The 26,180-nt window shown below is 31.7% G+C and overlaps 4 protein-coding genes across 4 annotated transcripts; all 4 read right to left on the bottom strand.

Annotated features, from left to right (window-relative positions):
* Positions 1-2,267: 2,267 nt before the first annotated feature.
* On the bottom strand, positions 2,268-4,223 carry LOC131927169 (kelch-like protein 24). Its single transcript, XM_059282893.1, has 2 exons — positions 4,124-4,223; positions 2,268-3,381 (listed from the first exon to the last, which is right to left on the bottom strand). Exon 2 carries the CDS (start codon positions 3,351-3,353, stop codon positions 2,268-2,270), a length of 1,086 nt encoding a protein of 361 aa, XP_059138876.1. The 5' UTR covers positions 3,354-3,381; positions 4,124-4,223.
* A 3,500-nt stretch (positions 4,224-7,723) lies between these two features.
* Positions 7,724-10,904, bottom strand: LOC131927160 (kelch-like protein 40b). The gene is made up of 2 exons (XM_059282885.1): positions 10,831-10,904; positions 7,724-8,720 (listed from the first exon to the last, which is right to left on the bottom strand). The coding sequence occupies exon 2, from the start codon at positions 8,696-8,698 to the stop codon at positions 7,724-7,726; it is 975 nt and encodes a 324-aa protein (XP_059138868.1). The 5' UTR covers positions 8,699-8,720; positions 10,831-10,904.
* A 3,731-nt stretch (positions 10,905-14,635) lies between these two features.
* On the bottom strand, positions 14,636-18,053 carry LOC131927151 (kelch-like protein 40). Its single transcript, XM_059282872.1, has 3 exons — positions 18,040-18,053; positions 14,744-15,662; positions 14,636-14,644 (listed from the first exon to the last, which is right to left on the bottom strand). The coding sequence occupies exons 1-3, from the start codon at positions 18,051-18,053 to the stop codon at positions 14,636-14,638; spliced, it is 942 nt and encodes a 313-aa protein (XP_059138855.1).
* Positions 18,054-23,529: 5,476 nt separating this feature from the next.
* Positions 23,530-25,594, bottom strand: LOC131926927 (kelch-like protein 40). Its single transcript, XM_059282526.1, has 2 exons — positions 25,555-25,594; positions 23,530-24,884 (listed from the first exon to the last, which is right to left on the bottom strand). The coding sequence occupies exon 2, from the start codon at positions 24,860-24,862 to the stop codon at positions 23,696-23,698; it is 1,167 nt and encodes a 388-aa protein (XP_059138509.1). The 5' UTR covers positions 24,863-24,884; positions 25,555-25,594; the 3' UTR covers positions 23,530-23,695.
* Positions 25,595-26,180: the final 586 nt, after the last annotated feature.

The following is a 26,180-nucleotide window of genomic DNA, read 5'->3' as shown; positions in this document are numbered from 1 at the left end:
TATATATATATATATATTTATATATATATATATATAGCCTATTTATAAAATATATCATGTCCAGTTGGTGGTGCTTATTCTACTTCCGGTTTTGAACCACATACTTATAAAGTGCAGCCTGTTATTTCTTAAATCTATATTTCCGTTGGTCAATGCAACTGTGTAATCCTAATTTACTTTTATATATGTATGTGCGAGAAAATATAGGAGAGATCACTCGCGCTTTGTTTTACATCTACAGATGTATGTGTGTTTGTTGTGGATGTTTTGACACAACGGGCATGTAAAGTCTATGTAATAATATTAATTTTTTTAAACATATTTATAAAAATATGGCAAGCAATAAGAGTGTAGTTACATTTGTAAAAATTAAAGCCGTATTAATAAGACAGTTAATATTTATTCGTGTGTATCAAAGGGATCTTAAGGGAAAATATTTGGAACAGAAATGATCACACAGTAAATTGATAGAGGAAACAGCCCTTGGTATCTTAATATGAAAAATATATAAAAATTGTGTTTTTCATCCCTAGACGCAAGCAAAACATATTTAAACGTTGCTGAAAAATAATGGCTACAAAAGTCCAACTGTTTTGGTTGCTGCCAAAACAAAAATTAAAATAAATTTTAAAAAATAAACAAAAATTTTTACAATCCACAAAATTAAACCAGAAAAATACTTTCTTTCAGAAGTTTTCAACAAAACAAAATCTCTTAATTTCCAAAAAAAGAAAATACTCTAAGTACGATTGGGAAATAACATTCAAAAAACATAACCAATCATCAAGGAGCAATACCTCAGTTACAGGGAATAAAACAGTCATTTAAGATAAGGCTTTGTTTAGCTGGAAATCAATGGGATCTTGTTTATTATGCGCTAATGTATCGTTTAGACAATCACACTCTATAATTTTAAAACTACAAGTCGAAATAATAATAATTAACAGTCCAAGTCATGCATTTGCATTATTTAATTTACCAGACAACCTTGTTTTTCTAAAAGCCGGTGTTAGTTAATAAAATAATTTTCTTTGGATTTAATGCATGTATAAATTGAACGCATTTATTTCATATACATTTGTTAGATTTTTTGCGGCATTGACCTACATGGATTGAAATATATTTGGTGAAAATAAATTTACATTCATTTTTCAGCTGGATAAAATTAAAAATTTTATTTCTTGTATAACTTTATAGCATTCTAAATGAAAAAGGCAAAGAACAATAAAAACGTGTAATATGTTTATGCAATGTTGCTTACTGAATCCAGACTACGGACTAAAAAACAATATGTATATGGCTAATATAGAAATCGAAAAAGAAATATATTTATAAATATATATATATATATATATATATATATATATATATATATATATATATATATATATATATATATATATATATATATTATATTATATCACATTATTGTTTCTCTCCAAAGCTAAGATACATGAAACGTTATCTGATGGTCTCTACAAACATATTTGAGATATAAAGTCTCATAATAATACACATTTTTACAGTGTGAATGTTTGATGTCATGATTTTCATTTACTCAAGCATAGATTAGATGAGGTATATAACACATGAATTTGCTCATTTCTACGTCAATCAAGTTTTGCTTTATATCTATCAATTATCTAATTTCAGAATTTTACATAAGGTTTTATATTTTTGAAAATTATAAACAAACAAAAATTAAAGTATTCATTGACACAGTATTTATATTGTTAGAAAGTCGATAATTTACGGGTGTAAATAATATGTTTTAACACTTCAGCTTTTAGACAATCTTGTATAAAGCATTTAATGAAATAAAATAAATAACCACAACGCATAGAGCTGAAATGTGTTGAAATTAAACATATAATTTCTGCATGCACATTTACTTCGTGTATCCAGGTAAAGAACGAAGGACAGCATGACAATCATTATTAATTGTGTTAATTGTTTATGTGGCGGTAGCTCTAAGCGGAGCCATTTATCAACACTCACAAGTGACGGAATCAGACTTTACCAAGCCTGTATATACATAATCAAGCATTGAAAATCTATATATTAAACCATCAAGATTTGTTTCAATCAATTAAAGCATTTTATCCAATCGAATGATTTTTAAGTAGAATGAAATCTAATTCAAAACTTTGGTGAGGCAAAGAAATTTTGTTGGCCCTTGTTGATGTTTGCTACAGTATCGAGACATTCAATATTAAAAAAAAAATAATACAATGTACTAGTTCTTAGTACTAGGGTTACTTTTTTTGTTAACAACCTGAGAATAACAAAAGGGTAAACAAGAAGGCTGCGAATAAAAGAATTAAAATATATTGAAACTTAAGAGGAATGTCAAAGTATAGCGAGACACGATTCAAAAGGTTTTCATTGTTCGCAGAAACTTTCCTCGCCGGTGTTGGAGGTGTCTTGGTGGCACTGGCTGTTCTGTAATTTTTAAACATAGCAGGTTTTGTGAGTTCTAGTCTGGAAGCGGCCTGTTTGTTCACCAGTGTGATGGCGTCTTTATTGTCTATTACAAATGTGTTGTTCAAAAGGTTGGACAGGCACGCGGTGCTGATGTCTTTGAGTGAAATAGCTGAAAACAGCTGACCAAGGTACAACCTACGAAGTGACATTTTCTCATGTTCTTCAGTTTCAACTTCCATCTTCTTACAAAGTGCATTATGAAGTCCAATGTCCACACGCAATAAACCGATACATTTTTCTGGCTCAGGTGTGAGGTACGAGTCATCCGAATACGCCCATTTTAAAACTGAATTTACGACAAAATCTCCGACAATACGAAAGTGTTTTAAAAGGTCTTTGAACTCTTCGAAAGGAATTTCCATGAAGTCGTCGGATCCTACAACATTTGGATAATTGTTCACGATTAACTTTTTTACTTTGGTTAATACACCAAACGAATTTAAAAGCTTTGCTGCTTCATAAATGCTCCAGTAGTTTTGCAACGTTATGTTTTCATTTACGAATTTCTGACAAGACGAAACTAAAAATTCAATCTGCAGTTGATTTGATGCATGCCACATTTCAACCATGTTTTCTTCATCTAAAACATCAGTTCCTTTGTAAATAACATCTAGTATAAGACCAAATATTTCTGGTGAGATGCCTTCTATGGTACAGCTTGATTCATATTTTTCTCTCATATCTGTCCTCAGGAGAGCCTCAAAGAAACCAGAGCAGGAACTTAAGACAAACTTGTGACAACTGAACTGGAAGTCGCCAACGTTGACTGTAAAGTCAGTAAATATGTCCATGTTTTTTTCAAAACATTTAAAGATTTCTTTTCCCATTTGCGCGTCGTAATTGTGAGCGGTGGATATACTTTTATACATGGCGGTTGTAGATGATGTTTTACTTTTTCTGCAAAAATTTTAAATTTTTAAATTTAAAGTTTTAAATTTTCATTTTGGTCTCCTCTTACGTAATTGGCACAAACGTAAAAATTTTACAACAACATTAAAACATAATTTCTGTAAGAATATATATATATATATATATATATATATATATATATATATATATATATATATATATATATATATATATATATATATATATATATATATATATATATATATATATATATATATAGATGCTACTGGATCATAAATTGGAGAACCTGTAAATTCGAAATCAAAACCTGGACTTAAATGGACTGTGTATGTCTGTTAACAAAGCAGAATTAAAATAATAGAAATAGATTTGGTAACTAAAACAAAATGAATGACAAAACAATAAGGTTTATTTTCGTCCCAGCGCAATAATTTAAAAAACTGGCCTTAACTAGGTAATGTATGAATTTTGTCATTCGTTGAGTAAAATATGTGTATTTCTGTAAGTTAATTAAAGCTAACACATTCTTAAGATTTTAGATTTGCAAATTTATCAAAATTAATATTTAAAATGGCAAATTATTATTTCTTATTTATTATGTTTAAATTTAAATTATTTATAAATTGGAGATCTAGATCTAGATCTAGATTTATGGCTAATCAGAAAAATTTATATTCTTTACGTCTAGGTCTAAATTATTAAGCCGTCTTGAGATTGGTCATCGTATTGTAAAAGTCATGTTTTATTATGTAAGCTGAAAAATACTCACAGTTTACTTTGTTTTATTAGCACCAATTACTTAAACAATGCTGAATAGTTACAAACATTGTATAGGACAGTAAAGGTTTATCTAACTTATTTCTTAGTAGCCAGACATAAAACAAACATTTTCATTTCCGATTGCACCAAATTTTAATGTGCGGCGCCGGGAATACCCGAATATTTTGCATACTATTATTTTAATAATTAATTTAAAAAAACATCGTGTCAAGCATTGTTATTTTATTCTACTTTATTGTATGCGAAGTATAGATAATGTATTTGAAACGTATAAAAACATCGAAATCAAATTGTCTAAAAAATCTAGGGGCTGCACACCTGAGTCTTAGAAATGTTGTGTGTCGTTTTTACATATTTCTGTAATTATACATTTGAAAAAAAAAAACTTGACGGCCTATTTGTTAAGGTTAATGAAATGCCGTATATATATATATATATATATATATATATATATATATATATATATATATATATATATATATATATATAAAAAAAAAATATATATATATATATATATATATATATATATATATATATATATATATATATATATATATATATATATTTATTTATTTATTTATTTATTTATTTATTTATTTATTTATTTATTTATTTACATATATATATATATATATATATATATATATATATATATATATATATATATATATATATATATATATATATATATATGTATGTATATATATGTATATATATTTATATATATACATAAATATATATATATATATATATATATATATATATATATATATATATATATATATATATATATATATATATTTATATATATATATATGTATGTATATATTGTGTCTTGTTTGTGATACTTACTCTACCTCCGGTTTTACACCATTTTTTCATAAAGTGTAGCCAATGTTACTTCTAGAATCTATATTTCTATCTATCCATGCTACTGGAAATGTCATCCAAATTCACTGTTACATAAGAATGTACGAGAAAGTTCAAGGGGAGTTTACTCCCGTTTTGTTTAACTCTCACCTATGTTTTGTGTTTATAGTAGATGTTCTGACACAATTGTCCCAAACTTGCTAGTTTCCCATGATATCACAGAAACACTATTTATATTTATTAAACTAATTATATATTCAATGAATCATAAATATAAAAACAAATACACTTAATTTAAAAAAAAAAACGATAGTGTTATCTTGGAATAGCATGGTAGGATGTTTGAGCTTGTGACTTCTAACTCTAATTATTTGAGTTTGTATTCCGGGCTTAAGTCCTCAGATTTTTAAGTTCCACTCAGTACTTCATTCGCGTTAGGTAAAGTAAATGAGATAGGGAATAGTGCTAAAAGATTTATCTCTTAAAATGCCGGTGTAAATAAAGAGAGTAAACTCTACTTCAGCTGTCCGGCAGAACGTCCGGTTTTAAAGAGTAACTTTACCTTTTACCATACTAGTGTTACAATAATGCAAACTATCACTTGCGGAACGAGTAACACCCCCCCCCCCCTCCAAAAACACACACACCTACTCTGCTGAAGGAAATACGACGACGAATACAATCACAACAACTACACAAAAACATTCTCTCCTCAAGGCTGCTAAACCGAAAAGTCTCGAGTTCGAACCCTCGGGCAGATGAGGCTCGTTAGCTGGGGACAGCCACTCTTCTAGGAGAGACAACTCCAAAATCAAACAACTGCTGCCTTGTAGTTTGTTCTTGGTTGGACAAAGGCTATGGAAGCAAATGCAAAAAGAAAAGCAGGTTGAAATCGGAGTCAACGAATGGCGCATAACCAGTTGACACGTATCCTTAATTGTGTTGGAGGGGGATCCCTTCAAACACTAAAATTAAGAACGAAGAAGAAGAAGAAGCCCTTTGGAAAATGTTCACATTTTCAAAATAAGAAAATCTATTAGCATTAGATTTGTTGGCTTATAAGTACTATATATCATTTCAAATTAATTAAAGTAAGGTATCAAAAACTATTTTACTTAAATCTTTATTATAATGATCGCATTTTTATCTGCAAGTTATCATTTAATTAGTAAAATAACATACTTATAAAAACATTATAGATTGCATAGTCCCAACATACATGTTTTCGTTGATCTTCCTGCTGGACATAGACGTACTCTTTAGTGCCAAGTTATATCCGATGTTCTCTGATCCATGCAAGCATACAGTCAATGAGATAGGTCAAAGTCAAAATGTTCTCACTTCTTTGTTTAAAAGTGAACAGTTTGTTCTTTAAATGTGTTCACTTTCTGGTTAAAATGTGTTTACTTCTTGATTCAACATCGTGTTCTAAAATTATCTATTATCCTATATAGCAATTTTCATTTTTTATGTTACTGTTTACATCACTGCTATTATTATCATAAAACCAAAGACATTGTTTGCGACTACACGTGATTGTTATCCTAAAATGGCAGCTTATTACACAGTTCTATGTATACATATAAACGAAACTGTATTAAAATGAGCAGCTGAATCAAGTAGGCCTAATACAATCAAAATGGGTTGCTTTTCCGGCAGCATAAATGCATCAGTTAAGCGTGTACTTAAAAAATAGAACTAAAGTCAAACTTACAACGAATCAATCTAGCTATGATTGAACAATAAATTACCACCAAACATGCTATGTTAAATTAAACAATGAAAATCCATAGTAAAGTTTTTAAAAATGGGGAACAAATGTCTTAATATGTTGTCACCTATCTTTAGGGCTAAAGATACTGGTGTTTCAATATGCAGTAACAGTAAGATGTGGGTATGAACGATAGATTGTTTTAGGTGACGGGGATGTTTCTGTTGTGGTCGTTGTTGTTGTTTTGGTTTTTGTGATAGTTTTGGCCGTTCTGGTGGTTGTGTTTTTTATGGTTGTTGTGGTTGTTGTGGTTGTGGTTGTTGTGGTTGTTATGGTTGTTGTAGTTGGGGTGATTGTAGTTGTTATTGTGGCTGTTGTGGTTGTTGTGGTTACTGTGGTTCTTGTAATTATTGCGGTTTTTGTGGATTTTATGGTTATTGTGGTTGTTGTAGTTGTAGTTTTTGTGGTTATTGTGGTTGTTGTTGGTGTTTTGGTTGTTGTGGTTGTTGTGAATGGTGTGTATAGTGTGGTTGTCAGCAGACAGTTAAACTATAAATTGCACTGTTGGTAGGTTACATTAATAGTCACCTTTAAAATTAAACAATTAACTAAATAAGCGATCACAAGGCCTAGTAAACAAAAACATCCGAATTCCAATCCACTGAGAGTAAGTCTGCCGACTGATTTTACAAGTTTGACTGCAGTTTGATAATGTCCATCAACTGATTTCGGTTGCTCTTTTTTTATTTTGTTAGAAATAAAAGCTGAGTAAGGTAGAATTCGGGGGAAAAAAGAAATGTATCCTCAGATCTTGATGTGTGCAAATATAATTTCGGATTTAAAAACATTTTGTTTCTCTTGATTAATGTGTCAAAATTATATTCGTTTGTTTCTGTCTCACTAAATCTTGCAGCAGCGACCTTGTATACCAGAGGATGTTCTTCTGTCATGGCATATGTCGTTTATGGAAATTTAAGTAGTTTTTGTGTGATATAATCCAAATCATCTTTATAACTTGCTTGTGGCAAAACCGAATTCGATTTCACGTCTTTTACAAGCATTTTGTTCGGTTTTAATTTTTTCTAGAGTAAATCTTGAAGCAACGATCCTGTTTACACGAGTTATGGAATAATCATTTGCCAAGACAAATTTGTTGTTCATAAGTTTGTTTAAACATTCGTCGCTTGCTCCCTCGAGAGGAACATATACAAGTAACCGTGAAAGGAGGTATGATGCTTCCATAAACTGGTCACTTTTCGAAATGTTTCCTTTTCTACAAAGTGACTTTAGATGGCAATTATTTGACTCAGTGTTTGGCGCTTTGATAAAATATTTTGGCTCATGTAGAAGGTAAAAGTCATCTACATTTGTCCATTTTAAAACTGACTCTACAATAATATCGGCTGAAATGGACCAACTGTGCATTAAAATAAATTTGAAATCGTCAAAAGAAAGTTGCATGAAGTCGTTTGATTCAACAATTTTCTCAAAATTTTTCACCATAAACTGTTTAACTCTAGTTGTGACGTTAATAGAATCCAGCAGCTTAGCATCAGTAAATATTTCCCAGTAGTTTTGTAAATTTACACTTTTTTTTACAAAGTTTTCACATAATGAAACTAAAAATTTGATCTGCAGTTGGTTTGATGCGTGCCACATGTCAAGCATGTTTTCCATGTCTAAAACATCCTTCCCTTTATAAATACAATCGAGTATTAGACCAAATATTTCTGGTGAGATGCCCTCTATGGTACAGCTTGATTCAGATTTTTCTCTCATATCTGTCCTCATGAGAGCTTCAAAGAAACCAGAGCAGGAACTTAAGACAAACTTGTGACAGTTGAACTTGGTGTCGCCGACGTTGACTGTAAAGTCTGTATAGTTTTCCTTGTTTTTATCAAAACATCTGCAGACTTCCTCAGCTATGTGCAAGTCATCGTCTTTGTGATAGTCAGCTACAGAAATACGATTTGAATGAAACATGGCAACTGTAGATGTTGGTTTTCTGAGGAAAAAAACGAATCATTAAAAAATATTTAAGATATCTCATGCGAAACAAAATGTTTTATTTAAAAAGCAAATTAGTTTTTTCTTTCTTATTTTTAGTGCATTTAAAATCTTGTTATAAATTGTGTATATTTGTTTTTCTTTATATATAAGGGCGCGATACTGCTTTATTAAGATTATGCATTTGTGGTAACTCGCGTTTATTAGACGTTTGGTACTCTCAAATATGAGTCACACAAACAGTTTAGTCGTAGACCTGAAAATCATTTGATTTTATCTTCTTTTTGAGGAAGGATAATATTTTATAGTTAGCTAAACATTATTTATACAAAGTGAAGAAGAAAATGGAGACAACTGACTGAAATCAATGTCTGCGATGCTTATTGTTGATATTTATGCTAAAAAAAATATGTGTTTTTGGTAATTTTTTCTTATAACAGCCGATTTTTTTCTTAAACTTAAACCTGGAAAGAATAAACAAAATGCAATATGTTAATAATTAATACAACAAACTTTGCAAATTATGAAAAGAATGTGAAACATTCGGGAATATGTTTCTATTGTAAACTTGGCCAAATTATTTTAAAATCAAATTAATTACTTCCCGGTCAATGTGTTATTAAAGTATAGCGTCTACTACTGCTATTATTAATACTATATTTTTAAAAATGTCACTGCGCAAGTGCAGTATTTCCTTGTTATTTAAATGCATGATAGCTTATTTTAGCAGCAGGGTTAGTTTGTTTATGCCTTAACTACTATGTGAAAATCCAAGTTGCTTTTGCCTTTTAAAATTTTCTTTATCTACGAAAAATAGTTTTAAAAAATCCAAATTTGTCAAATCTTGAGTAAAATCCGACAAAAAAAAAACAATTACAATTTTCGGTCCACTTTTTTTGTAATAACAATTAACATCGTACGCAGTATTTAATGCAACATTCGAGACTTTACACCTAAATAAGTAGATCTAAATAAGTAGGTCTAAATTTAATCTGAGTTAAAAAATTATTATTGAAAGTGTTGGGAAATAATTTTCATTTTTCAAACTGATAGTAATAATTGTGGGAATTTTCATTAAATACAATTTTTTAAAAATATCATCTTTTACAAAAACTCTTATTATGTCTGAAAATTATTTATATTTAGTCCTTTAGCACTTATTTCCCTTTGATAAATTAGGAAAACACAATTACTTCCCTTTATAAAACATTGCATTAGTGGAAAACAATTTACTTTTTATTACTTTGTTTTGGTGTTGGGAAAAAAAATTACATAATTAGCGGGGATTGATCAAGTGCAAATGTTGTAGGTATTTTGCGGATAAGCTAGGAGTATTAAAATTGTTCATTTTGTTTGGTTTGGCACCTACGTTCGCTTAAGTGAGTGCAAAAGACTATGAATAAGTTGGGGTACTATAGTCGTTTATTAAGCTGAAACAGGCGATTTTGCCCCGGGCTAGACTGTGAGCACTTTGCGTTTATGTTCGCGTTTGTGTTTTCTTTGTGTTTAGGTTGGGTTTGCGTTAGTGGTTGCGTTTTGAATTGGTTCGTTTTTGTCTTTTCTTTTTTCTTTTTCGTTTGTGTTTTTTTCTTTGGGTTTGTGTTTTATTTGTGTTTGTGGTTGGTTTTGCGTTTGGATTTGGTTTGTTTTCGTTTGCTTTTTCGTTTGTGTTTTTTTCTTTGGGTTTGTGTTTGTGTTTGTTGTTGGGTTTGTTATTAGGTTTTTGTTTTCGTTTGCTTTTTTCTTTGTTTTTTCTTTGTTTTTATATTGGTGTTTGTGGTTGTGGTTGGGTTTGTTGTTAGGTTTTTGCTTTCGTTTGTATTTGTAATTGTGTTATGTTTGCGTTTTGTTTTTTTTTGGTTTTGGTTGGTTGTGGTTTGGGTGGGCAATGCCGGGTTTATGATGATTACGAAAAACACAGGTAATGGTCTTTAACAGAAAGGTTTATCACAGAAGCCAGAGCAGGGCCTGACCGGGACGGCTAGTCTAGATCTAAAAATTCTAAATTCACACTAAGAGACACATGATTTTTTACTCAAACCCTACTTATTAACTAACAAAATGATTTATTCGTTTTTGTGCGCATTTGTAATATGGTATAAATCTACCTTTCTTAAACAAAGTTCAGAAATCAAATAAAATCCAAGTATGTAGATGGCATTCGTTGTTAGACTTCAGCGACAACAACAGTATGTTCAACTAAGTTTGCACCAAAACTTAAAGAACGCTGTTTTGGAAATCCCCGAGGTAATGTTATTATTAAATTACGACATCTTTTAAAGCACAGCTCAATGTGTATAGAACGCAGATACTAACATAGTCGTGTGTAAGAAACAGATCTCCAATGACTAAACGACAACATTTTTGCTAATGGGTATTATTTATTTACAGTATAGAGTGAAAAATGGGACGGCGGTAGAGAGCTAGTCAGCTTAAGTCAGTAGAATGTCAATAGAACTTCCCGAATCCACCGAGCTCTGATAAATATCTGACTCACTTTAGGGAAAATAAAGGCGGCTGGGCAAAATACTGACCACACTATCTCTTTATATGCCGAGGTCACAGAAACAGATGAACTCGACTTCATCTGCCCCATGGAAAAGATTATGATGGGGATTGATTAATATATACTATGGGAATATTAACTTGCGGGTTTCAAGTAGGCAAATAAATTCCACGGAGGAACGATGGATTTCAAATTGTCAAATCCGTTATTATAACGCAAACATTTGATTTTACACTAACTGATTTATTCTTAGAATTCCATTTCCTTGGGATTTATACGATGTCTTTGAACTATGCACGTTACGCTTCTAAAGCCTATACTATCAACGAGATAATTCTTAGTGGAGTGATTAATAAATTTGATAATCCTGTGTCATATTTTAAACAGAAGTGAGTATAAAATGTTCGGAATGAAATTGTATGACTTTTGAACTCACCAAATTTTATGGTTTTAGTAATAATTTAGATTTTTTTTTAATTCAATCAAACCGAAACAATATTCAGCTCTCGGCACGATTATGTAATATAAACTGAACATACTAGCCTTAACCAGGTCATATTGAAATTTAAATTAACTTGTTAATGATTTTATACATTATAAATGTACGTGCCTTGTTTGTTCATGATTCACTGCTAGAAAAAGATTTCCTCGGATTTTAATTCCGGCTTATGAATTTTGTTTAAAACTTCATACTTTTTTAGAAATATAACTAACTAGGCATACTGCCTAGATTCGCTTAGGTTTTCAAAAAAGTTGAGAAATTGAATGATTAATTAATAGGTGATTGGCTGTTATGTTAAATGCTTAGGGCCTAAATTTATACAGTGGGGTACTTTTATTGAACCCATAAATTGATGGAATATTCGCAAACTTTTTACTCGCAAGGTTATTAGAACTGAAAGGGCTTTCATAAAAATTATCAATCAAATATTATATTACTTTTGCAATTAATTTTACAATTTCAATACAATACAAAACTGTATTTATAACAAAATATCCATTTTAAACAATGCTATACTTTATGATTTTTGTTTTTTCTCAAAAAGAGTATACAAAATATTAAAAAATTGTTTTATTAAAAAGTTACCTCCCCTGTTCATAGACCAAATGTCGTATAATGAGAATTTCACTCGCAGCCATTTTTAGCCCCCTTCTAGGGCTTTGATGCTGACCTACAGTTTTTCCATACGGCCCAGTCATCTATGGAGGTGTATGCAAAAAATTAGTCAGTTATACAAAGAGTAAGTACCCTAAAATTTCGTAATAGAGCTCATATAAAGAGAATTTCACTCGCAGTCACTTTTTAGCCCTCGTCGAGGGCTTTGAGTCAAACCGACAATTTTACCTAAAGGTCAAGCCACTTACCTAAGAGTATGCAAAAAATTAGCCAGATATACTGAGTTTAAGTACCCTAAAATCCGCGTTGAAATGACCCTCTGGTTTTCCAATAAAATACAAAGATTATATAGAGAAATTGTTATAACTGAGTTCTATATGTGTCCCGCAGCTATGCAGTGAGAGGGTAGAACTACCTGATCCAATATTATAAAACTACCTGATCCAATATTATATTTCAGTACGACTAACATTTCATTACGTCTAGCCATGCAACAGTGCATCTTGAGACACGACTACATCAACGCTTACAAATGATTTGACAGAATGACATTGTTTACTAATTCTATTTATTGCTCTATAAGAAATAGACATCGGACAGCTTGAACAAACGATACTAAGACTGCACACCCTATCCCTAACATAACAAAGACTAACTCAAGCTTCTTCCCTGGCAACAACGAACTCACACTCAAACGCCACTTTCTTGCGTACCGCGTCACACTTTCACTCGTTCAATATTATCGCTTCGCACCAGCATTCATGCGCACCAATTTCCCTAGTCGAACATGCAGTTTTTACCCCTTTACGAAGTTTTCCCAGATATGCCGGGTTTTTTTTTGACACCCCAAGGCGTTCTCCTACCACGTCACAAAATTTCAAGGGGGGTCGTCGGAGAAAATTTTTTTTCGTAATATAGCCCATATAAGGCGCCGGTCAGTTGAGGTCAGTTTTGACCCCCTCTCGGCCAACCGTCACCGACCCTCGTGTTCTATCGCCCCAAGGCACCATCGTGCCAAATTTGACGCGCCTGCGGCGCCGGGAAGTGCCCTATCGGGCACCCGACCACTTTGCTTTATATATATATAGATACAGTGATGAGATTTTTGTGCCAATAATAACTTTTTAGTTATAATCTATGATTCAGTGGTGTATTATGTGATCTGTGAATAAAAGTTAGGTAAAACACATCATGAAACACGTCATGGTAATACAAAGTTTTTTATTGTCAGTTTACACGCGATGTTATGTGAGTCGTACAAACATACAGACAATAATGTAGATAACACTCAAGCATACAGTCAATGATGTAGATCACACTCAAGCATACAGTCTATGATGTAGATCACACTGAAGCATACAGTCAATGATGTAGATCACACTCAAGCATACAGTCAATGATGTAGATCACACTCAAGAATACAGTCACAGATAGGTCAAACTCAAGCATAAGTCAATGATGTAGATCACACTCAAGCATACAGTCAATAATGTAGATCACACTCAAGCATACAGTCACAAGGTAGATCAAACTCAAGCATACAGTCAATGATGTAGATCACACTCAAGCATACAGTCACAAAGTAGATCACACTCAAGCATACAGTCAACGATGTAGATCACACACAAACATACATTCAATGATGTAGATCACACTCAAAATGTGTCACTTTATCAAATCGTTATATCAGATACGCTTATTTCATTTAGTTTTATATATCTTTTAAATCAGTAATGTCTGCTCTATAGCACTTAAAAAACAAATACTAATCTTTTATGGCGAAACTTTAATGATGGACTAACTATGATAGCTTATTAAATAATCATGTTTACAAATTTCATGAAACAAATTGAAAATTTTTTGGCCGTAAACTTGATTAAATAATATGAAAATGGTCAATTGTTTGGTTTATGTATGCGTTTTTCTGTGAATATATAGCTGTTTTATAACTGTAAAGGCCTTCGTCAAGTTTGTATTTTAACTGTGCCGCTAGTCAACTAAGCTTAAGAAATACTTATGAGTGGTTCCAAATACCACTACATTTGTACATGTTTACTATAAAAAATTCTACGTTGTAGTTTCCAAAAAAAGGAAAACAATTAAATTATTGGTTTTTAAATATAAAATCAAATGTTTAGAGCTAAGTATACTTGTGATTCAGAAAGTAATTGCAAGGTAGCATTTTTAAATATCGATAGGTTTAGGGGTGGGGGGGGGGGGTAGTTTGTGGTAGGCAGCAGAGAAACTTGTTGTATTATAAACAGCACGGTTAGTAGGTTAATTTAACACTTTAGCAGGACTGAAAACCAAAATAGAAAATTAAAATGTACAGAACAAGTATGGAAAATAGAAATCCATGAGCTGTCTTAAAACGTTGAACCGCCGTTTTGGATTTTACGTTCAGAATTTTGGTTTTTGTGGCGACTTCTCTAATAGATGCGACCCTGGTTATTTGAGTTATAGCAACAAAATTTGCCAAGACAAATTTATTGTTCAAAAGTTTGATCAGGCACTCCGTGGAAGTGTGCTTCAGTGGAAATCGAGCAAACAACTGACCAAGGTATGACCTGCGGAGTGTTATGTTATCCTGGTCAAAGGTAGCAGCAATCTCTTTCCCATGTGAAGCTCTGATGCATTTATTAGAAGAACTAGTCAGATGAGAGTCATCTGAACACGTCCATTTCAAAACTGCCTGCACGACACAATCAGTTCTAAAACACCAATCGTGTTTTAAAATATATTTTAAATCGTCAAAAGAAAGTTGCATCAAGACGTCGGATTCAGCAATCTTCTGAAAATTATCCACCATAAACTCTTTAGTTTTCTTCAAAACGACGAAAGAATCCAACAGCTTAGCTTCAATAAATATTTGCCAGTAGTTTTGTAAGTTTATTCTCCTTTTCACAAAGTTTGCACAATCCGAAATTAAAAATGTGATTTCCAGTAGAGTAGACGCGTGCCACATTTCAAGCATGTTTTCTTCAGTTAAAACATTCTTCCCTTTATAAAAAACATCCAGTATAAGACCAAATATTTCTGGCGTTATTCCGTGTATGGTACAACTTGATTCAGATTTTGATCTCTTATCTGTCCTCATGAGAGCCTCAAAGAAACCAGAGCAGGAACTTAAGACAAACTTGTGACAGTTGAACTTGGTGTTGCCAACGTTGACGGTAAAGTCTGTGTAGTTGTCCTTGTTTTCATCGAAACATCTGCAGACTTCCTTAGCTACGTGTAAGGCGTCGACCTTATAATAGTCAACTACAGAATCATGATAGGAATAAAACATGGCTGGTTGTAGAGTAGATTTTAGATTTCTGAAAACACAAAAACAAGGAATTATTAAAATGTTTTTGCTATTGCTAAGAATACTAAGGGAAAGGAAAAAAAATAATTTTAATGAGTTCGCTGTAGTTATATAATGAAATATAATAATACTTAAATACAAGTTTAGTTATTTTTTTTAGATATTTTTTAATTTCTAAAACTGAAGTATTTGCGACTATCATTCGGTGTAATTTAGCTTAAAATTTGAGTCCCAAACATGTTTACTTCTATTTTCAATTAAAACAATTAAAGTCAAACATTTGTTTGCAAACGATCGTCGTTGTTGACATAATTATATACATAGTAGAATAGTCAGAAAAATAGTTATTTACATAGTTTTCATCACATTTTGTGCATTAAATAAATCGGGAGTGATCTCCCTTAATCTTTCTCGAACATTCTTATATAAAACAACAGGGGATGGGAACTCGGGATATAGTTATGATTTTTAATCTATTTTAAATACTTAAACTTTTTAAAATAGAATAGAATCTCATAAAAAAAAGAATTGCGCACCAAACGAACGCCGAATAAAGATGTGTATAATAGTGCGGAATATTATTAGTACTTTATAAATTCACATGCGTTTTTTTTTTTTGAGAAATCGAAAAAAAGTGAAAATTACTACTTCTGGTCAACGGAAATTACCCAAAATTTGACAGATGGCAGCGATTTAGATCTTTCACTTATATGTGAAATGTCCTTTATCTATCTAAAATAGTACTCAAGTTATAGGCATTTAAAAAAATTGAAAGTAGAAAAAGTTCCACTTTCGTTTATCGGAAATCGCTCAAAGTTGATACGGATCTACAAAGTTGACATAATATCTATATATGAAATTTCATCAATCCAGCTGTAATGGTACACAAGTTATCGTGTTTACAGACACACACAGACACACAGACACACATACACACACAGACATACGAACAAGATTGCAAAACTATGTATTTCCGACTCCGGTTGCACGATTACAATACTTTCTATATACTTCGTATACACGAGAAAGTAAAAAATGCAAAAGGAACAGGAAAACATAAAATAACAAGTGAATCGAAGTTGGTGTTGGGGTGAATGGGGGGAGGGTGGGGGTGGGTAAGAATCCTCCGAAGGTATTTTTTTTAAATTCTTTTTTTATTTTATTGTATTTTCCGCCTCAGACATGTAATTTACAGCGTCAGTTTGCCTTGCATGTTCGCTTTAGTATTACAGTTTTCATATCGGTTTGTGAGGACTGATACAGCTTAACAATAGTAATACTTCTTTCTTACTTGTAGCCAACTGTCATTCATCTCAGATGGTTTAATACATCTAATACAAAACGTATATATATATATATATATATATATATATATATATATATATATATATATATATATATATATATATATAATAAAGATATATGTATATATATATTATACGTGTCGATTTCCACTTTCCGTATGGCGTGAAATTTGTGTATGATCTAGTAGTACTTTTCATTTATTTAAGTCAATCATACGGAGTCTGATTATTTTTTTTAAACAGTGAAAAAAAAATCTGATTTTATTTTTTGTGTGTTCTATTTTTTTTCATCAAAGCCTATAGGTCAAATGGATACAAATGACATTGATATCTTCAATCGTTATTGTTGACATGAATAAAAAAACATGTTAATATGATATTACCTTTATAACTGTGCTAAAAAACGAAAGTCTGAAAAAAAAATTAGAAAAATAATTTTACAGAATCTGTAATATAAAAGTTGCAAATAAAGAAAACGTGATAGATCTATATGTAGGAATAAGTTTCCTGAAATAAAGAACTTTCCAAAATAAATCTGCTCATATTTTAATAATCTTTTAATTAAGTGTGTCTGGGTCCATTTGTTTTAATGTTTCGCGTCTGCTACTGCTAATAATAATAATAATAATATAATATTATAAATTCTTTGTGCAAGTTAAGCAGTTTCTTATAATTTCTACTACCCTATAAAGCAACTAGATGTCTTTAATATTGAATTCATTATTACGCGACGATAATGAAAAAATCAAATTGTTTTTTACATATCTGTTTTTTTTAGTTCAGTTACAGAAAACACTAAAAATTCAAATTCATCAAATCTTTGGTCAACATAAAAATAATCGATAACACTGTTTGAAGCACAATGTTGTAATAATACTTGATTGTTAAAGTATTTGATTTGGCATTCGAGACGAATAAGTACAGTAACTTAAGTCTTAAGGAAAGATTTAGATCTATAGACATCTATTATCAATTATTATTATGATTTTTTATAAATGGCACACGTTTTTTACTCAAATTAAACATTCTTAACAAAATTATTTGTCCCTTTGAGTGTGCAGTGGAAATATCTTATAATTTTACCTTTCAGATAGCATTTTGAATCTAAAATAACATTCGTTTTTAGTTTACCGCCAGAAATAACAAAAGCTACGTTCAACTACAATTGCACCGGAAACAATTGCGCTTTATTGGGAATTACCGATATTAGAATATTATTAGACTACGGCCGTCTTACACTACAGCTCTAGTAGAATACAACACTTCGTGTTTTTGTATAATAAACAAGCACAACTGCAATTACTATTCACTAAATGGTCACTATTCATTTACAGTGTAGTACGAAAAAATAAATATATCTGAATAGTAAAATCTAAATAAAATTTACTTGGGTCGAATATAAAACAAGTTAATAAAAAGTCTAGTGACAATTTAAGCGCAATTTCCTTATGTTATCCATAATAATTTTTAATTTTTTGTGACCGAACGAAAGGATATTTTTTTTTTGCGCTAAACAAAAAGACAACTATATTAACCTATATCAACGGAAATAGTTTTATTTTAACGAGTAGGCCTACACAATGCTCAGTTTAAAATAGTAGTAAATATCATCCTATGAATATAAACTTATTTGTTCTTAATTAATTTTTTGTGACTGAACAAAAGGATATTTTTGAAAACTTTCTTCGGCAATATTGTTCTAAATTATGGCAGGAATCAATTGGTAAATGTTTCAAGTCACTAAGTGGTCTGGTTGCCGAGATATGAGCCAAAAACTGCATTTTTTCGAGTTTGTTTTTTGCTTTTCCGGGATATCCAGGAAGGAATTCCGGGAACTTTTTTGGCCCTCAATCATCCTCGTAACTTGCTTAACATATTTGCTTTTGGAACTAGTCCTCGATAATGCTTCGTTGAGGAGGTGATACGACTTAAAGCTGCGCACATCCTTCCATCCATCCATACAGAAATGTCGAGTTAATAATCGCAATTCCTGTAAGGAAATTGGGCTAAAAAGTAGTAAATATCATCCTATAAATATAAACTTATTTGTTCGTAATTAATTTTTTGTGACCGAACGAAAGGATATTTTTGAAACCTTTCTTCGGCAATATTCGTCTAAATTATGGCAGGAATCGATTGGTAAATGTTTCAAGTCGCTAAATAGTCTGGTTGCCGAGATATGGAGCGAAAACTGCATTTGTTCGAGGTTTTTTGGCTTTTCCGGGAAATCCAGGAAGGAATTCCGGGAATTTTTTTGGCCTACAATCATCCTCGGAACTTGCTTAACATATTTGCTTTGAAACTAGTCCTCGATATTGCTTCGTTGCAGAGGAGATACGACTTAAAGCTGCGGACACACATCCACACATCCACACAACCATCCATCCAGAAATGACGAATTATTAAACGCAATTGCCATTATGGAAATTGCGCTAAAAAGTATAACTATACTTATGTAATACAGGAACATGTAAATGTTGGTGATTGGAAAGATGCGCAACGAAAAATTTGAGCAGAAAAAAGTGCGCAACGGCATTTTTGTTCACTTAAATCTAGCATTTATATATAGACATTAACAAAAAGTGACTACATGTAAATTGTAGTTTAATAAAACATATTTTAACTAAGTATGAATCAATTTAAGTGAATTAAAATAACTGGTTTACATTTGTGAATTTTTCTGTTTGCGCAGTTTTCTTATAGCGTTTTTTTTTTCTGGGGACCGTGAATGTACACTCAGAGACACGCAGAGAAACTCAATAGTAGGCCTACACTGATCAGACTAGCTGTGTAACTAGGTAGTCCAAACTGAAATTAACTATTGATTGCAGACTTCTGGAGTGAGTATGTCATGAAAGAACTTTTAATTGTAAGCTCTATGCCACAAATTTTATAAAAATATCTCAATAAATAAAAAAGTTATGCGATTTTTAAAAAAGTAAAATTTGGTAAAAAACTGATTTTCAAAAAGAGCCATTTTTGAGAACCCATATTTTCTAAACTAGATAACATAGAAGTGTAGAAATTGGTAAAGTTACTGCAAAGTTTGTAATATATATGCCCAATTTTTTTCAGTCATCTAAAATGAGTCTTTCTAAGGTAAAAAAATAATTGAAAATGACAAAAATGCGTTTTGGTCACTTTTATTTTCATACAAAAAAAAAATTCTAATTTTTTTTTTGTTGCTTTGGACATAGAATAACTCTAAAACTATTGTGTTGGTAACATTAACAGGAAGAATGTGTTCATTATTTTCAAAAATCACATGAGTTAAAATATTATTTTCAAAAAATACCACAGTTATATAGTGCAGGAGAAACAGAATCAAAATTTAGTGGAGTAATGTAATGTAATCTAATAAAGACGTGATGCCTACAAGTGATGTAGCAGTTGATGCTACATTCAAACCTATCGGGTTGATAACTGCTTTGGGGGAACAGTTTTTAAAACCACAACTCCACATCTTTGTATGTCTTGTTTCCCTCAGCCTTGATCTTGTGGAGCATCAAGAGTCAGTGATATGTTTTGGGAACTGTAGGGGGGGGGGGCTTGGCCTCCTTCCCTTCCCTTGTAAGGAAAGTTCTGGATAAGCCACCATAAATGTCTCCAGCTATGGAATAAATAATTTATTTAGTGATTAATAAAATATAATTAAACTTACTACTAGCCTATTGTGTAGGCCTACTATTTGTCCTATGACTGTAGCTGGAAACATGAAAAAGCCTGAAAACACCTTTTTGTTAAAAGTAATTTGTACTTGATAGTATATTTTTAATATTAATTCTATTGAATGAAATATTCGTTGCTTGTGCCACAATGGTTGAGATATCCAATGATGAAGGTGCCATACTGTGGTTCTCAACATCCTATAGGACAACTTAACAGTCCTTCATTGTTAGTATATGCATATAAAATAAATAAATAATGAGAAATACTACTAGTACTGCTTACACTTACACTTACAACTAATATAACATTTAAAACTAAGTCACAACATGTACAATCTTAATAAATTGCACCACCATCTAAAAATTGATCTGGTGCATTTTATTAAGGAGACTGGCGCAGACCATTTCACATTATTCAGCAGGGGAATCAGAATCAGAGTGCACAACAGAAAATAAAAAAAATTAATCACATTAGTCCTTAAAATTTAGTGTCTTTTGTTTTAAATAAATCGATAAAAATGTATAGTTATTATAATTATAAATTTCTTTTGTGTTTCATTAATATTTTATAAGTATTTAACCTTCGTTCCCTGTAAATAATTGAGTTCGTCCACATAGTAACCAGGATAGTCTGGTGGCCATTTTGAATTTGTCGATTCATAATTTTGACGTGATAGTCCAGATAAACTGTAGTAATACGAACCTATCATTGATCCCAGTCGATAGATTTTAAAGAATTAGTAAACACTAGCATCTAATAGTTAAGTGCATCCATATTTTAAGTCCCTAGAATGTCCTGAATTAAATAGCTTCACGTCTAAACACACCCTGTGTACAAGCGTAGTTCACACGCCAAAACCGTGGACTAGTAGCGTTCAAATTTACATTAATAACGTGTTCTAATTAAACCAAACTGACATTCAAACTTAAAATTCATTTATTAAAATGGAAATGAAACTTTAAAAATGATACTTACAACTTGTTTGAAGGCTCTAGCAAGGGTAAAATCCGTTTAGCATCATTGGTCGTCAAGCTTTAAAACCTTTCGGCGAGCAACTCACCCCGGGCTAAAAGTTGACTCGAGGGTTACATGCTTATTGAGGGCACGGCTTCGCGACCGTAAATCAGAAATACTTGAATTTACAACACAAAGTAGTTATAAAAGTGAGCTTTACATCGGTGTAAAAATTGAAACAGAATTAGTTTGTTTTCGTGTATATATTGGCATTTAAATTTTAAAAACTGATTTTTTAAAATGAAATAAGCAAGTTATTTTTTCAATTTATACATTAAACGATAGACGAGAATTCGCTCTTTAAAAGGACATTAAGATTATGCTTCTACGATGCTTCGTCGCGAAGCCGCAACCAAAAGAAACAGTGTGGGGTCGATCGGTACGCGCAAAACGGTGAAATTTGTTGACGTAACTGATACTTTTCAAACAAATATAAAACACATTCAAACATGTGTTACAGATATAAAAATACCAGATTACGACAGATAAAGACTTAAACTTTATTGACATATAATTTTTATTCTTATAGGACAACTAGAAGTAGTGAAATTTTTTTTTTGAAAACCGCAAAAACTGACCATAAAACGCACTTTTTCGCCAGTTTGGACTACCTAGTGTAACTCTATACTTGTGATAATCCACAAGTTGTCTTGAGATCAAAGGTCATGCCTCAGCCTTATCCCACCCTACCTCACCTCTGATAACGTTACATAACCTGATTAGAGCATACTCACTTAAACTCACCAGACCTAAACTTTATTATACTTACCTTACATAACCTAACTAGAGCATACTCACTTAAACTTACCAGACCTAAACTTTATTATACTTACCTTACATAACCTAACTAGAGCATACTCACTTAAACACACCAGACCTAAGCTTTATTATACTTACCTTACATAACCTAACTAGAGCACACTCACTTAAACTCACCAGACCTAAACTTTATTATACTTACCTTACATAACCTAACTAGAGCATACTCACTTAAACTCAACAGACCTAAGCTTTATTATACTTACCTTACATAACCTAACTAGAGCATACTCACTTAAACTCACCAGACCTAAACTTTATTATACTTACCTTACATAACCTAACTAGAGCATACTCACTTAAACTCACCAGACCTAAACTTTATTATACTTACCTTACTAACTTCTCCTAATCTACCCTATCTTACCGCAACCGTTCCTGTTAACTAACAATTAAAGTAAATAAATTTGAAAAATTATAACTCTCATATTCTTATTTACTTAAAAAATCGTATTTCAAATTGTTTTGTTTTTCTATTGCAATATACATATCACATGCAGTAAATGTGTTATCTTTTGAACACATTACGAGCAAACTATTGCATCAATTGTTAACTAAAATAAAACTAAAACTCCAACCTTTAGACCTGAGGTGCTCATAACGTTAACTTTTTATAACATTTAAAGAAACTAGCTCAGCTTAATAAATCCTACAAATCTATTTGTAGGTGATTTTTCAAGATAGGTCGTAAACTACATTCTTAATATGAGTAAAACATTCAACATTGTTTAAAACGTGTTTATTAGTAGATTACTCATACAAAATAAAGCATTATTAAAAAACCGAATGTCATATATTCCCAGCATGCATGTGTTCGATGATACAGCTCATACACATACACTTACTCTTCGGTGTTGATTTATATTTGATGTTATATGAGTCATGCAATCATACAGTTGATGATATTGATCAACTTTCACTTATACATGAAATGATATAGATCAGTCAAAATGTCTCGACTTCTTTGTAAATCAACATGTACTTAAACTATATGTTATAAGAAAATGCATAGTTCAAAGGGTTTGATTGTTTAAATCAATGATGGCTCTTAAAAAGAAATGTATTTATGTTTACACATGATTGTCAATCTATAATGAAAGCTTATGATGCAGACGTGTGTTACCTATTCAACGAAACACACCAACATATTTTTTGTAATGAACTGACGCAATGGGACCAATGGTGGTGAAGAATGGCACTGAAGTAATTAGCAGTTCTGTAAAAAAAAACAATTGTTCTATTGAGGAATGATTTTTTGGCTGTATTCGACTGCAGACCGTTGTAAAAACACACAGCTGGTAGGAAAAACAGACGTGATAATCATATAAATGACAATCGCCACCATACATGCCATCACAAGTACAGCTCCATAGAGGCAATATCTTCCTACACGATCGCGTGTAGTTTTAGAAGGTTTGTTTTCTGTAGATTGCGTCGAATCTGAGTTGAATATAAAGCCGTTTGTAAAAGTCTGGTTTTCGTTTGTTTTTTCGTTGAAACTTTTCGTTTCTCCGGCATCGAATCTTGTAGCGGCGATCTGGTTCACAAGAGTTGCGGCATCGAAATTTGACAAGACAAATCTGTTGTTCATAAGTTTAGCCAGGCAAGCGTTAGTTGTGTCTTGGAGAGGAAGTACGGTCAGCAGCTCACCGAGGTGTGACCTGCGGAGTGTGATGTTGTCCTGGTCCAATGTCACCACGTCAACCGCGCTACGAGACGGTTTTAGCCGATCAAATATTGTCTTGACCATATCTGTCGAGCTTAAACATTTCTTTGGTGTAGCCGCGAGATAGGAATCATCTGAACATGTCCATTTTAAAACTGACTGCACGGAAAAATCGGTTTCGAACAAGAAGTTATTGTGGTTTAAAATGAATTTTAAGTCATCCAAAGAAAGTTGCATGAAGACGTTTGATTCTAAAATCTCCGAAAAATTGTTCACCATAAACTCTTTTACTCTAGTTGTGACGTCGATAGAATCCAGCAGCTTGGCATCGGTAAATATTTCCCAGTAGTTTTGTAAATTTATTCTCTCCTTCACGACGTTTTCACAATCTACAACCAAAAATTTGATCTGCAGTTGATTGGATGCGTGCCACATTTCAAGCATGTTTTCCTCGTCTAAAACTTCCGACCCTTTGTAAATAACATCAAGTATGAGACCAAATATTTCTGGGGAGATCCCCTCTATGGTACAGCTTGATTCAGATTTTTCTCTCATGTCTGTCCTCATGAGGGCCTCAAAGAAACCAGAGCAGGAACTTAAGACAAACTTGTGACAGTTGAACTTGGTGTCACCAACGTTGACGGTAAAGTCAGTAAAATTGTCCTTGTGTTTTTCAAAACATTTGAAAACTTCCGTAGCTACGTGTATGTTGTCGACCTTATGCTCGGGATAAGACATTTTTGTGTTGGATGTTTGCTGTCTGGGGAAAGAATAGAATTTTAAAATGTTTTCATTGTATTTAACTATATTAAATAGCATAAATAGTATATTAAATAGGCAAAGTTAAAATGTAAAATAATTGTGGTTTAGAGACTTAAATTAACTGTATGTCTAGGGTACATACAACAACACACGTGTGACTGTTTTTGAAGCTGGACAAGAATGTTAGTTAAACACTAAAACGACATTAGTTTCCTGTTTGTTGTTTTTTTTCTTAGCAAAAGCCTATATTTTTAATGATTTTTAACGCATTATGAGAATGTGTAAGTTAAAACTTAAAATGTAAGGTTAAAGAGCAAACGATTGAGACTGTAGCGAAACTCAAAATTGAATTTGTATAAAACTTTAATTTTTATGTGCTTTTTGTTTTAATGAAATGAGCTGAAATTACAAACGTTATTTTAGATCATTTTAATCATTTTAATCAAATCGAATTTTAGCTGGGTTATCCATTCTTTCTGACAAAGCTTAGACCATGACCAAAATATACATCAAAACATCTATAAAACAATGTGGTCGGATGCCAATTACCACTTGCTCAGATATTGTAGCTAGCAGACATTAGTGACCTTCGACATCACCCTGATATTTGCTCCAACGTCTTATACAAACTTCTGAAAGCAACTAACTTTAAGCGAAATAAATATTACCTTTCGTTGTGTAGCCAGTGATAACAACGAACACGGTCAAATATGATTGCACCGAAACATAAATTCGCTGTATTGGGAATCCACGAATGGTACTATAACAGCGCAAACTTGTTTCAGCATAGTTTAAGGTGTGTAAAATATAATGGCTGGCTTTTTTGTGTCCAACAAACAGAACTACAATAAATAAATGGCGCCCTTTTGATCAATGATTTTAAGTTATAAACTTGAGAGGTTTTTTACTACAACAACAGCGAGATGTAGCTGGATGTGAAGCATTTCCTGAGCCGTACAGTTTGTTATTGACGAATCATTTTAACTGGTAGGAGTTATTTAATTGTGGCATGTTTTCTCTACGTTGTCTTCGCATTACAGCGAAAAAAAAGTCTCGATTTTTATATAACAAAATTTGTTGTAATAAAACCTAAACTGATTTTTAAAATATTTAATAGGTCATTTGAGGCTTTTTACCGTGCTTCCATTACGTTAAGGATGTAGAATATAGATCTAGATAAAATTGTATAAGCTCATAAGGTACAACACACGCTTTTTAGTCAAATCCTATTTAAAAAATATTTGTTTCTTTCTTTGAGCAATAGTTATAGTTCTACTTTTCTCATACAATGTTC

The sequence above is a fragment of the Physella acuta genome, unplaced genomic scaffold (genome assembly GCF_028476545.2).
Source record: "Physella acuta isolate Inbredline_101_S28 unplaced genomic scaffold, ASM2847654v3 ptg000087l, whole genome shotgun sequence".
Taxonomy (NCBI): Eukaryota; Metazoa; Mollusca; class Gastropoda; family Physidae; genus Physella; species Physella acuta.
The sequence above is the reverse complement of the archived record's forward strand: the minus strand, read 5'-3'. Positions and strand labels throughout refer to the sequence as shown.

Bases quoted from the DNA above. Each gene is read 5' to 3' on its own strand.
- LOC131927160 (XM_059282885.1), bottom strand. From the start codon at position 8,698: ATGTTTCATTCAAATCGTATTTCTGTAGCTGACTATCACAAAGACGAT.
- LOC131927169 (XM_059282893.1), bottom strand. From the start codon at position 3,353: ATGTATAAAAGTATATCCACCGCTCACAATTACGACGCGCAAATGGGA.
- LOC131926927 (XM_059282526.1), bottom strand. From the start codon at position 24,862: ATGTCTTATCCCGAGCATAAGGTCGACAACATACACGTAGCTACGGAA.